Source organism: Cottoperca gobio, chromosome 2 (assembly GCF_900634415.1).
Source record: "Cottoperca gobio chromosome 2, fCotGob3.1, whole genome shotgun sequence".
In the NCBI taxonomy this organism is placed as follows: Eukaryota; Metazoa; Chordata; class Actinopteri; order Perciformes; family Bovichtidae; genus Cottoperca; species Cottoperca gobio.
In genome coordinates this window covers 9,268,991-9,282,864 of record NC_041356.1, presented here as the reverse complement: position 1 = coordinate 9,282,864, position 13,874 = coordinate 9,268,991, and the positions used below count along the sequence as shown (strand labels likewise).

At 42.0% G+C, this 13,874-nt stretch overlaps 1 protein-coding gene across 4 annotated transcripts in view; it reads left to right on the top strand.

Annotated features, from left to right (window-relative positions):
* LOC115021416 (gamma-aminobutyric acid receptor subunit beta-3-like) overlaps positions 1 to 12,433 on the top strand; it is a 58,894-nt gene extending 46,461 nt beyond the window's left edge. For 2 of the 4 annotated variants that reach the window (XM_029451873.1, XM_029451886.1), the window contains 4 exons: positions 679 to 831; positions 6,528 to 6,775; positions 7,125 to 7,193; positions 8,873 to 12,433. In XM_029451873.1, the coding sequence (XP_029307733.1) occupies positions 679 to 831; positions 6,528 to 6,775; positions 7,125 to 7,193; positions 8,873 to 9,244 (842 nt within the window). In that variant the 3' untranslated portion in view covers positions 9,245 to 12,433. The remainder of the gene's footprint in view (positions 1 to 678; positions 832 to 6,527; positions 6,776 to 7,124; positions 7,194 to 8,872) is intronic. The other 2 variants (XM_029451881.1, XM_029451888.1) reach the window with 1 other exon arrangement.
* Positions 12,434 to 13,874: the final 1,441 nt, after the last annotated feature.

Here is a 13,874-nt window from a genome sequence, read left to right as displayed (position 1 = left end):
TAGCTTTCGCTGAAACCCACGGATTGGAAATGACAGTGTAATGGCCCCCGGTTCTCCTCCAATATAAAAGAGAAAATGGGAAAATAGTGGGAGTAACAAGCCATAGATTCAATCCAGGAAGAGACGTGTGCCGGGAGATTGATGAGAAATCATGCATCACACTTACGTTCAAGCACACGCACGCACAGATGCTGTTTACGTTCCAGGTCATGGAAAAGTAATGACAGGAATGCTCCCAGCAGATCGTGGTGAGGAATATTATTTCCCTGACTTATGGCGCATCAGAGGCGCTGCTACATGCATTTAGAAAGCTATTATTCCTGCAGTAATGCTGACTCACGTCATCCCATGAATGATGCAGGCCGGTGGATTAGATGTGCAGGAATGATACATCAAAATGTGCTAACATTTCTACCAGCAGCTTAAATAATGTGTCGCGTCGGAACAAAACAGGGTCACGGCTTTGTGTGTGTGTGTGTGTGTGTGTGTGTGAGCGAGTGGAGGGGATACTTGTTACCATGGCAATAAATCCAGCCCATGCTGTTGGGGGTTGTCATGGAAACTGAAACAAAAACACAAGGTGTCCCTGTGTGCTCCTTTTACTGTCAAAATAATGATTAATAAATTTGATGCTACTTTAGAAATGTGATTTCTTAAATGTTTGGACACTTTCCTCAGGTGCCTACCCTCGACTGTCTCTGAGCTTCAAGCTGAAGAGGAACATCGGCTACTTCATCCTGCAGACGTACATGCCATCGATCCTGATTACCATCCTCTCCTGGGTCTCCTTCTGGATAAACTACGACGCGTCAGCAGCCAGAGTGGCTCTAGGTAAGAAGCAGTGGCTGTGTATTTGGGTTTCTCAGATGAGATCAGGGACCAGAATGAGCCACAACCTCCCTGACTTCACTTCGGGGAATTGCTTGGAAATCAGTGGGACCAAATGAAAATGTATTTGTCTAGTATGTGGAAACATGTCACTTTAAAATATGTAAATATTGTAGCTGAAATGCTGCAACAGGCCTGTAAACATTGTCTTGTGCATTGTGGCTTAACGTAGGGCAAAAGCATGAATACACAACCTTGACTCCGACCGTCATACCTTGTGTCTGTTGTTGCTGTGGTCACTGAGAGGCCTCCAGGAGCTATAAATACATCACGTCTCTAATGAGCATAATTTTACTTCTTACTGACGAGTGCATGTGTGGGTGCAAAGGCCCACGCACTGTGGGGCTCCTGTGAGCAGTAAACAAGGCAGAGATGGAAGCAGCAGGTCGCTGGTTTGTAATCATTGTGATTCCTCGCAGGAGTTTGCTGCACAGTTTTGTCTTGAATATTGAAGCCGGTAGATAGACACATGAGGAATCGAGCAGGGACGATTTGCAATATGAAGGTTGTTAAGACGAGAGATAAAAATGCAATTTACACAAAAGACACTCCACCGCAGTCGTAATTAGTACCACGGTAAATTGGCAATTGACCGTTCGCTTAACGCCTCCCCTGAACAGCAACGGTCCAATCATAAGCTTAGCAACAGTAACTAGGATTTTCACCTCCTACTGTTTTTGTAGCCTTTCCAAAAGCAAAAACACAAGAAGTCTGAAGAATAGATTAAACAATGTGCTCTAATGTAAGCTCACAGTACTTAAAAAGACACGTTTGTTGGTGTATTGTTGAGCACTCATCCATCCACAGCTGGAGGCAGGGGTTTCAACCGACTCATGGAGCTAGCTTGATTAGCTAGCCAGCTACAGCTGATGAAATCTGCCAGCAACAGTTGTCATTTCCGCTGGCCAAATTGACTAGCTAGAAATGATAAGTCTGCCTTGGACATTTTTACACGACCAGATTCTTTGAGAATGTAATCGTCAAAGCAAAAGCAGCTCAGCAGTCGACCGGAATACAAAACAGGCAAATTAGGTAAAAGCCCTCCTGTGTGTCAGTTGGTCATTTCAATATGGGCATATAATGAAGCTGCCATGTGTGCTGTGTGGACATGCTTCAGACTGGGGGCCAATAGGAGCCCAGCAGGATATCTTTCCCCCTGGGGGGCCAGCTAACAGTTCAATCTGGCCCTGCCAATTGATTGCTGCTTTGGCTCTTAAATCCTCTTTATACGGATGGATAATGGAACAGATACGACTTTACACATCATAATGCTTTTTGGAAAACAGGCTTTGATCCATTTCCTGCTATCCACGGGCACATGCAGCTTGTTAGAGACTGGAATCTGGAGAGCACATATATATTTATGTGTTTTATATCCACCGTTTGCATGTTTGAACTGGTTCTATTGTGTGTGTGAGAGTGTGTGTGTGTGTGTTTGTGAGGGTACGTGTGAAGTCCTGCTAGCTGCAAATATCCGGTGTGTGTGTGTGTGTGCCTCCTCAGCTGATATGTAACCGGAGGTCCATTCACTTCTCCTGATGGATCATTACAAGCTTTCAGCAGGTGCATTGATGGTGGAAGAGGCTGTGTGTGTGTGTGTGTGTGTGTGTGTGTGTGTGTGTGTGTGTGTGTGTGTGTGTGTGTGTGTGTGTGTGTGTGTGTGTGTGTGTGTGTGTGTGTGTGTGGGGGGGAATGCATGCGTGTGCGTCTGCTCCTCCTGTGTGTGCAAACCTGCCAGTAAGAGCAGTGTAATGATCAGGGAGAAATCAATTCAAGGAGTCAGCAAGCGAGCAATTGAATTGTTTGAAGTAGAATCACATTTTCCTGAGCAATTTTGAAGGATTGCAAAGTTACAAATGACCTGCCCCCACCCTAATCTGGTTGCAAGCCATTTCCCACAGTGATGCCCTTCACTCACAATCATATTATATGAACCGTAAAGGTGTGGACATTAGCTGTAATTGGTGTAGGAGCACTTTTAGTGTAATGGTAGACTACAAGTTGGAGTTCACTGTATGTTGTGCGTCTTTTTTCTCATCTTGCAAAAATGTCAAGTCTTGAAACTGCACATGCTAACTGGAGAGCTGACAATTTGTGCCGTCTGGAAGTGATGAATGGAAGAGTTCAATTAACGCTGCTTTGATTTACCACTCATGCCTCTATTCTCACAACATTTATTGCTGTTTCATGCGCTTTACTGCATCCTACATGATATCTTTTGTGAGCCGTGTTGCTAATGGCTTATTAGCTTGTGATGAGAGGAGATTTGATTGTCGTGTGCCTTTGTTCCAGCTGTTAAGGTGGTAAAGCGATTCAGGGACATATAACAGGAGAAAACGGGGGGGAAGGGACGGAAAGAGGGAGACCACCATTAACTGATGGTGAGATCTGGATTGTACAGGATGAATGAAGAGGCAGAGAGATTGCAGATACCAATTGGACGAGACAGAGAGAGGGGGTGAGGGAATCAGAGGAAGACAGAGAGTAAGAGTGACCCTATAAAACTATATTTCTCCCCGGAGAGTGTAACAGCGTGATGAAAAAGGAGGAAGGCCCATGGGCGCTTGGACCCCTTGATTAAATTGTCCGAGCAGGGACTGAAGTAGCAGAAGAGAGGGAGAGAGGGAGGGAGTGAAGGACAGAGAGTAATGGCGCAGCTCAGAGAACACCTATAAAGAACAAGGCTGTCGTTAAGCAAAAAAAAACTAGAGATTGCACCATCCAATAGGGGCAGAGACACGGAGCATGTGCTTGTGCAGGCGAGCTCGTTCACACACACACTTCTCACACCGTCTCTGACAACACACACACACACACACACACACACACACACACACACACACACACACACGAGTAGTGTTAGCCTTGTAATGTGCCAATAAATCACGCTAAGGGCTAGATTGACCTTAGCCATCCAGCTCCCTCCTCCCAACCCCCTGACTGTTCCTTGTCTCTTCACTGTACTTTATGACACACACACACACACACACACACACACACACTCTCCGAAAGCCTTGTCCGTGTGTGTTATACGAGCGGCCTGGCTACTGATAGGCTCTATTTGTTTGCGGCATGGGTAGATATAGGAGGAGAGATATATCTGCCACGTATCTATAATGAGCTAAGATATATTGCATCGCAGAAGGTCAGGGTTTGCATGAATAAGAGTGAGGCAAATGTGTGGTGGCACTGGAAGATATATCTGGCAGTGCAGCGACACATGCTGCAAAATCACAATGGAAATGAGTTGCAAAACATTGCAGCGTGTTTGTGTGTTTGGTGGCAATGGAAGATACATTGTGTATAGAAGTAAAGCAGGAGAAACGCTGCAAATCGCACAGAACACAATTGAGTAATTTGCAAGTCATTTTTATATTTGGTTGTGTTTTCTATTGTGTTTCTATATTTAGGTGTATTTTCTGTTTTTGCAGCACGTTGCTGAATTTAGTTGTGCTTTCCTAAGCCACTATGAATTGAGCTCTCAGGGCCTCTGTAGAAACGTATCAAACCTCAGCCAATTTAATTCTCACTTCGTGTCCTTCTCTTTCTGTCATGCTGAAACATACAAGGTGTGAAGGTGCCTTTACTGAGCGCCAGGCACATAGCCACGCCCCTCTGTATCCCTTGTGGTTAAGGTTACTAAGAGCTGGAGGCTTGACACATGCAGCACTATTCTAATGAGTTATTTCAGCTTGGTGACCAAGGGGCAGTTGGAGGTTTCAAGGCAGACCTTTGAATTTCAATGAGGCAAAGTTCATGCACTCAGCTCCCAGTACATGTGTGTTCATGTAAGTAAGATCAAACAGGAACGAGATCAAGAAACGGTTTCATAAGAGTAGAAATACTGTACATGCAGCACCCCCCCCCCCCCCCCCTCCTTCCCCACTCACTGTTTCTTTGACACTTCAGCAAGGCAATCTCAAAGTAGCTCCATTTTTTTTTTTCATCCGGCTCTTAACTAGGAGAGGAAATAGACACAGAACAAACACGTTTTATCCTTGTTTCTATAGTAACACCTAAGACATCTGTTGGAGTTTTTCTCCAACGTGACCTTCAGGTCAACGACGAGATAGAAGCATCTGCTTAGAAGGGAGAGGTGCTCTTCGGGCTCATAGTATGACAGGGTTGGAATTATTAAGCAAGATTGATTGCCAAGAGTGGTAAAGAGAAAGTCTTCTTCACAAACCAATACTGAAAAGGTGTTTTTACAGTATGTAAAGATAAGCAATGAATCAACTTTAAACAAAAAGCAATAAGTGCTTTTGATGTTTTTCAGTTCTTTACTTGCTCAGTGAGAAACATCCAGTCTGTCTTGGGCTTGAACAAGTGCACTGAGATCTGGTTGAATGTCTGAGATGGATATGCGCAGGACAGCTGACAGGTGATCATCAGTGATGGAGGATCTGTATCTGGATTTGTTGATCACTGAGAATGTCTGTTCACATATGTAGGTAGATCCAAAGAGGAGCAGAATCTTCTGAGCATGTCTCCTCATGTGTGGAAAGTTCTCCTCTTTCAGGGAAGAGTAAAACTCAGGCAGTGAGACTGACCTAAAGTGCTCTGACAGAAGTGTGTCAGACTGCAGGTCAATGAGTTCCAGCTGAACATCACTGGGTGCATCATCCACATTGCATGTAAATGAAGAAAGATCATGTGCATTTCATTCTCAACGGTTTTAAAGTCTTGAAATCGCCTCAAACTCACCATGCAGCTTCTAACATGGACCTGTGGAGGTGATCAGCTGATGGTGTGGCTTCCTTCAGTGTTGGCAAGTGGGTGAGAATGTTGTCCTCCATTTGGCTTGAGAGAAGCTGCAACTTTCTCATGAAAGCCTTCACTGCGCTGTACATTTCATGCACAAAGAGGCCCTTGCATTGCAGTTTGACATTTTGTTAATACATTAGTGCAGTCACATCTACAGCAAAACCAAGGTCTGCCATCCAGTCTGCATCTGAAAGCTGTGGGACGTCTTTTCCTTTCTTCACACAGAAGTCTCGACTCTCTCAGGTCCCACTACTGAGGCTGAGCCACCTGACAGCGGCGTGGTAGCCTATGTCACGATGTTCAGTCTAATTTTCCTCCAAAAGTGCAACAAACTGTCTGTGATTCAAAGCTCTTGCCCTGATGAAGTTAACTATTTTAGTTACAACATCACACACAACACTTCCTGATGTATAATACAATGCAACAATACCCATTTCTGTTCAGGGTTCATTTCTGTCACTTCATACTGCATTCTCTTCACAAGTCCAACATTTTTCTCCGTCAGATTTGGACAACCATCCGCTGTCACGCCTGCCAGCTTGTCCCATTTCAGTCCCAACTTGTCCACACATGCATTTACCTCCGTGAACACATCCCTCCCTGTTGTTGTCCCTTTCATTCGAGTGCTGCAGAATCCACCAAACACTCCTTGATAAACCTTTTCTAGCGATGTTGTGGGATAAGACATAACTTGTCTTGACAGCTGCATCTCTGGATGTGCAATGTTTTGTAAAAAGTCCTTGTTTGTTTTGCAGTTTAGCTAGCAAAGCACTCCTTTTCCCGCTCTTCATCAGACAAGTTCTTGCACGGCGACTCAAATTGGCTATCTTATGGACGTTATAATACTTATTTTGTTTTATTTTTCCTCATCTTAGGGATCACCACGGTGCTGACGATGACCACCATCAACACCCACTTGAGAGAGACACTGCCCAAGATCCCGTACGTCAAGGCCATCGACATGTACCTGATGGGCTGCTTCGTCATGGTCTTCCTGGCCCTGCTGGAGTACGCCTTCGTCAACTACATCTTCTTCGGGAGGGGTCCCCAGATGCAAAAAAAGCTAGCGGAGAAAGCGGAGAAGGCCAACAACGAGAGGGCGGCCAAGTACGACGCTGCAAGGGTGAGTTTGGACTTGATGGTTTGTGACATGATGGACTTGGATAAATGGATTTAAGATATTTGGTTATTTCCACAGAAGATGCTGCAGCACAACTCCTGGACCTAATATTCCTTAATTTGTCTTCCTTCCAACAGCCCTGACGATCCAATCATTCTAAAATGAACTGTTTGTCAGCTCTCGATAGCAGAAGCAGCAAAAGGAAAATCTTCTGCATAATTGAACTGTGTTACATTATCACATTATTCATAGGCATCTGTGTCCCCGATTGAGGCTTTCGTATTTTTGGGTTAAAAAAACAATTTTCAGGTATTTGTTCCCCACATGTGGCTGAATATTTTCATCTCCTCAGGAGGCAGGTAGTAGGACCGCGTCCCTAAAGCGGTCCAATCAGATTAAAGGTCTTCGCCACTCACGCTCGGTGAGTTGTGTGTTCAGTGAGACTCAATATCCTTGAGTCAACTCTGCCATTGCCATCAGCTGACATGGATGCTTTTATTTTTATTTTGCCGTGATGCAAAATAGTTCCCCATCCATGGAATGAGTCAAGCGACAACAGACATCTTCATGTACATTGCCATAAAGTCAGGAGTGTTCATTTGGACTTTCTTCATTGCAGTGTTTTGTACATTGAAATGGTGCTCATGCTCGATTGTACTGTAACATTGGTGTTTGAGATATGAACCTGTTTCTCCTTGCAGAGGTCATCCTGAATGCATGCTGTCTCTACATTTTCTTCCTCATTGAAATCATCATTAAAAGCCACATTTCTTACACAGCTTTTACAGAGTGACATTGCGCAATGTCAGGATGTGGTTTAAAAAAGCGAAATGTGGGAATTTCACATTTGCATGAACGATCGCCATCGTCCATTAGTGTTGATTTGTTTGGTGGTGCACACATCATAGGCATGGAGTCTGATGTGTGTCCTATGTGTTTGATACAACTGTTGAAAGATGTGGGCTTACATCGCCGCCGTCCGGGGAAAAACATTCTTCAAGCGCTTCAGAGGGGGAGAGCCTCAGGTTTAGCACGAGGCATGACTCCCAAGAAGACACCTGTGAAGTCACGAGCAAAGCAATGAGGGTGATTTAGAAAAACATGTCCCAATGTTCCAAAGAGACATGGAGGGATTATGAGACAATGGGCCCTTGGCACAGGCACGATTAGTAGTTTTGCGTTTCTTTGTAGTCATTTTGCCTCCCTGTGTAGATGTTTTGCAGTCTCTTTGTAGAATGTTTTGTCACCCCTTTGTAGATGTTGTGTCTCTTTGTAGGTGTTTTGCATCCCTTATTAGATGTTGTATGTCTCTTTGTAGATGTTTTGTGTCTCTTTGTAGATGTTTTGCATCCCTTTGTAGATGTTTTGTAGCTCTGTAGATGTTTTGCATCCCTTTGTAGATGTTTTGTAGCTCTGTAGATGTTTTGCATCCCTTTGGAGATGTTTTATGTCTCTGTATATGTTTTGCATCCCTTTTGTAGATGTTTTGTCTCTCTATAGATGTTTTACATCTCTTTGTAGGTGTTTTGCGTCTCTTTGTAGGTGTTTTGCATCCCTTCGTTGATGTTTTGTGTCTCTTTGTAGATGTTTTGCATCCCTTTGTAGATGTTTTGCGTCTCTTTGTAGATGTTTTGCATCCCTTTGTAGATGTTTTGCGTCTCTTTGTAGATGTTTTGCGTCTCTTTGTAGGTGTTTTGCATCCTTTTGTAGATGTTTTGCATCCCTTCGTTGATGTTTTGTGTCTCTTTGTGGATGTTTTGCATCCCTTTGCAGATGTTTTGTGTCTCTTTGTAGGTGTTTTGCATCCCTTTGCAGATGTTTTGTGTCTCTTTATAGATGTTTGCATCCCTTTGTGGATGTTTTGCATTTCTTTGTAGCCGGTTGCCAGTTTTTGTTGTCTTTTGAGTTTGGACCCCCAGGTCTGTGCCCGGTAGGCCCGTTCAGTAATCCTTCCATGATGACATACACACGTCATGGTCTTGGATGCACAGTGCACTGAGGGGGAGTGCCTTAGCACTTGAGGTAGAGTCCTCTCTAGCTTATCCATTTATTTGCACATAATGTTGTTAATTAGTTTTTCTCATTTCTTTATCCATTCAGGCAGAACCGCACGGCCACGGGAACATCCTGCTCACCACTCTGGAGATCCATAACGAGGTGGCGGGAGGCGAGATCACCACCAGCTTGGCGGACATTAGGAACTCTCAGTCCATGGTGCAGTTGGACAGCACAGCCTCGTCGCACATCCAGTACCGCAAGCAGAGCGGCGGGATCGGCCCGCGCTCCACCAGCCGGCACTCCCTGGACCGCGCCGCCCAGATTAAACGCAGCCGTCTGAGGAGGCGGTCCTCGCAGCTCAAAATCAAAATCCCCGACCTGACGGATGTGAACGCCATCGACCGCTGGTCACGGATCATCTTCCCTTCCGTCTTCTCACTGTTCAACCTCGTCTACTGGCTCTACTACGTCTGATTGGACTGTTTTGTTGAGATGTTTGTTGTTGTTTGTTTGATTTTTTTTTCATTTTGTTTCTTTTTCTTCCTTTTTTTTCTGTTGCTTTTATACATGATGGAATCTGTTGAGTTAAAGACTGCAACACACAAGACAAAAGAAAACTGACTGAGAAAAGACTACTGAGTTTTGGACCAAGTTCTTGTCAAAATTGTTTTTATATTTGCAGTCTTTGAACCCTTAGTACCATGGTCTTTTTATTTTCTAAAGTATGTACTGTAATTGGGACTTGTGACAGTCATTTCCCAACATTTGCCCTCTCAGTAATGTGTACATAGAGAGATACAAAGCCAGCAATTGAATACATAGTACAGTATTTGCAAAAAAAGAAAAACACAATAGTAGTTAATGCAATGATTTTTCTAATCAAAGAAATTATAATTAAGAAAACTTTATACTACACAGGTGGTCAGATAAATGCAGGCAATTCCTAAAAGTCCATTAAACAAACTAATGTATGTTTGACTGGTACCCTATGCACTATTAATGCATGTAATGATCAACCATAGTGGAAAACGACTCCTTTTTTGCCTTGGATTATGTCACAACTTTACAGAAGACTGATGATGTGCATTTGTTTATAGTTTTGAAAATATACGGTATACTTATTAACTGTGTCATGCAATGATTTGGTAAACCTTTACCCAAACACAATAATTTAAAGTTGAGGATGTTGTCCTCTGTTCAGGATGATTGTGACTCAGGTTCTGAATCTTTTGCTATTTGACATTTTTTTCTTGACAAAGGAAAGTGTCACTGAAGTATCCTTTTTGGTAATTTGATAAGGAAAAGAAAGCACAAATATGAATAAAACTGCCATTTTTTCACTTCTACCTTCTAGCAACAGCGCTTCAAGTGATAGCATGACAGAATTGCACTCAAATTTAAGAACTTCCTCTAAAAAAAAACTGTCTTACTTTAATTTAAAACAACTGCCAAGGGCCTTTTGGGCGACACGGTTACTCTACCCATGAAATACTTTGATATTTTTGTACTCTGTGTCTTCAGGTATTCAATTGATTTTCCTAACCCGTTTTTCTTTCACACTCCTGTTGTGGTGATAGAGTGGAGGAATGAAACCCATGTTTTTTGTACATAAGTACATAGATGTGTATATACAAAAATGTATATATACTGTGTGTACAACCCAAAATGAAAACATTTTGTGATACTGGCTATTAACTGGCTAAAGAAAAAAAAAACGAACAAATTAACCAACAGGTCAGTTTCAAGCATCAGTTTAGTTTTTGAGCGTTTGTGGGGCAATATCTTCTCAAAACATCCGACCACGTTGAAGTCCACTCTAGACACTGTACGTATGTTCACCCCGCATTCCAGAGTTACTGTACCGCCATACAGCAGCCGATCCAAATGGATTTCATTGATTCCGCAGACGGAGCACGATAACCGGCCTGTCGACTAATAAGCACATACTAGCGCTGAATGTATCAGATCCATTCTTCAGGGAGAGGATAATGAGCCATGGTCATCATTTCTCCATCAGAATGTAACACGCCCATTCTTACGAGTGATGACGAAAGAGAGCGGAGGGCTGGTGTTTTTAAGAGTGTGTGCATGTGCATGTGTGTGTGTGTGAGAAAGATGGGAACTGGATAAGGAGAGCTTGAGATAGGAAGGGCGTGGGTAGACCATTTATTTTCTGTGCTGCTTGCTCGATTACGGACAAATGTCAACGTGTAATAGTTTTGTGGATAAAAATAGCTCTCCTGTCCCACTCCTTTTGATAAACTGTGTGCCATTCCACCTAAGGTCACAGAGCAATCAACCAGTTACAACTCATGGACGACGATGTAAATCTGTCATAGCTATATTAACATTCATACGCCGTACGTGAAAACATTGCTACTTGGTAACATTGAGCTCAGAGTTGGGATCAATTCAACTAAACAATTGTAAAGTTTTATGTGTACAGACTGATTGATATATGACTAAGAACTGAATGTATTGTACTTGGATTGTTGCTGCACAAATGCAATTTTCTTTCTGGAAATAGGGATTATATAATAATATGTAATATAATTAATCAGTGTTGAGGTCACACTGATTAATTAGGGCTCTAGTTGATTCCACATTCAAGTGACCCCAAGCTGGTTTCTTGTCCTGTTTTCTACTGTGTAGACGGGGCGCAGTGCACAAATGACCTGGGTCCAAGACAGAAGAAAGCTCCAGAAGGAAATAATGATATCATATATAACAGTCAAAACATCTCGCTAAAGATGTGTTCAAAAAGAATTTGAAGCGAAGTTTTCAACATGCGACATTTGTACGAATGTTTGTTTATTCGGCCCCAAAACGGCAAATGTATCGGGAGGTTAGTTAGCGATGGACGCACTGTGTCTTTCTGTTACTTCCCTCTCGTTTTTGAAGCTAGCCGTCGTTTTTTCCGAAAGGATGAAACGTTTTCGACTTTGTACGCAGCTGCGCCGCCACTAAAGTCGTTTGGCGTTCTGTCTGAACACGCGGTGAAGAGGATGTTCGACTCAAGCACAAAGCAATGTTTCCTGTTACGACATGGAACCAGTTTGTTCAAGCTGCATCGCGTAGTTTGAAGGATTAAATGTCACTCTATGACGCTTCAGTGTCGTGTAAATAAGATACAATAAGACAGATTTCTTGAACATTTGAAGCTCGAAAATAACTTTACTTCATGGCTTGCTGGTTCAACTTGATTTCAACGATTACTTTCCGGGCAAGTTTTTTGCCGTTGGTCATCGAATGAGTCGTTATTTGAATTACCGAACTACATCGTGCAGTTGAAAAGTGAACGAGACGGTTACTCTTGATACTTGTTTATCATGCATGCAACTACAATTCGTGACTTGGGAAGATAAGAAAAATAAAACAAAAAAAAGATATTTTGCAAACTCACTCATCAGAGCTGCCAACTGCTCATTTTAGAGATGACATAATGCCATGTGAGCCTACAATAAAAATAAAAAAAGTAATAAAAAAAACGAGTCATCAAAGACTTCAGGTGTTGTATGGCCTTGGTCCCATAATGGAATGTGAAATGTTCTGTGCTGCCACAAAATGTATTTAGGCTTAGATTTATACTGTATATCTCTGTATGTTTCTCTTCCTTTTTGAATAGATTATCATGTTAAACCATCAAATAAATTATATACATTGTACCTGTTTATTTGGTATTGCGAGCATGCATGACAGTCCATGAAGAATCTGCATACTGTACATGTAGAAGCTGCAATGAACAGACATTGTTGATCATATCTCCTCTTCAACTCTTCAGCTGCCCTTTAGCAACGCACTTGATCCCAATCAGTGCAACTCCACAGGGAGGGCTGAAGACTTTTTATTCAAACTCCCCAGTTGGACGTCTATTGTGTATGAAGTGAACTTTATGAATGTGTGCCAGAGTGTTTGTGAATAAGAGTACAGTAGTTCCCCAGATGAATAAAGATCGAGAAAAAAAAAGAGTTGGGGGTTATTATTCGCCAACGTAATTTGTCAACTGTTTCCATTTACTCAAGTGGCGTTAGCGACTTAATCGTACGTGTGTCGATATGAGATTTATTAGCATCTTAAATTCAACCAATCAGATTATTTCTGTCTCCAGAGCCGTACCGTCTTGGAGAAAAGTTTGTATCGTCGTTCATTTTAGCAGCATTTAGAGAATCAGCTATTGTTGGCCCCCATGTGAATCACAGCAGCTACACCAGCGGCAACTATTGATTGTAATGTGAATTTACAAAGAGGGTTTCCTGCTTTAAAGCTAATGGTTATAATTAGGCCGTTAGAAGGATGTCAGAGCACAAGTTCTATAGTTGTGCTGGTTAACTAACAACTGGCATGAAGGTCTGTAAAAACATTTAAGTATAAGAAGTAATACCTCAGTGTTAAAGTCTAAATTCTACTAAAGTTATAGTACTCCTTCAGAATCATATATATTATCGTATTTTAATATTTGATTTCATCATTTTAGGAGGAAAAGTTATTTTTTATTATATATACTGCTGGTAGCTTTTGATCGATATGTTTCTTTGCATTTCTTAATTTGAATATTTAAAGTAACTTAAGTTATCAAATAAATGTAGTGGAATAAAAATAACAATATGTGCCTTGCCATGTAGAAGTATAAAATAGCAGGTAATGGGAATAGTCAAGAAAAAGTACAATTACTTCAACAAATCAAATGTACAGTACTTTTTTTAAGTAATTATATCTCAGCGTTATGTCAAAGAAGTACTAAAGTGCTAGAGAGACCTTTAAAAAGACACTCAGGAGCATTTAGCATTAATTTAGTTATGAAAGGAAAGAATCTGAATTACTTAATAATTTAATCTTGATGAGTCACCTATTAACAAAGTGACACATACCGTCCCGGGAAGCTAAAAAGCCCCGTTCCAGAACAGCTCGATGCATCACATTTTGTCTGTTTTTGCCTCTAAATCTCAGATGAGAACATAATATCAGCCATACAACACAGTATTTAATATTCATAATGACTTTAGAAAATGCTGAGTTTTGCTTTCCAGTCCCCACCATGCCTCTCCACAATATATGAGTCCCTGGGGGGGACGCGTGAAAGATTTTTAATCTCTTTCCTTTATAA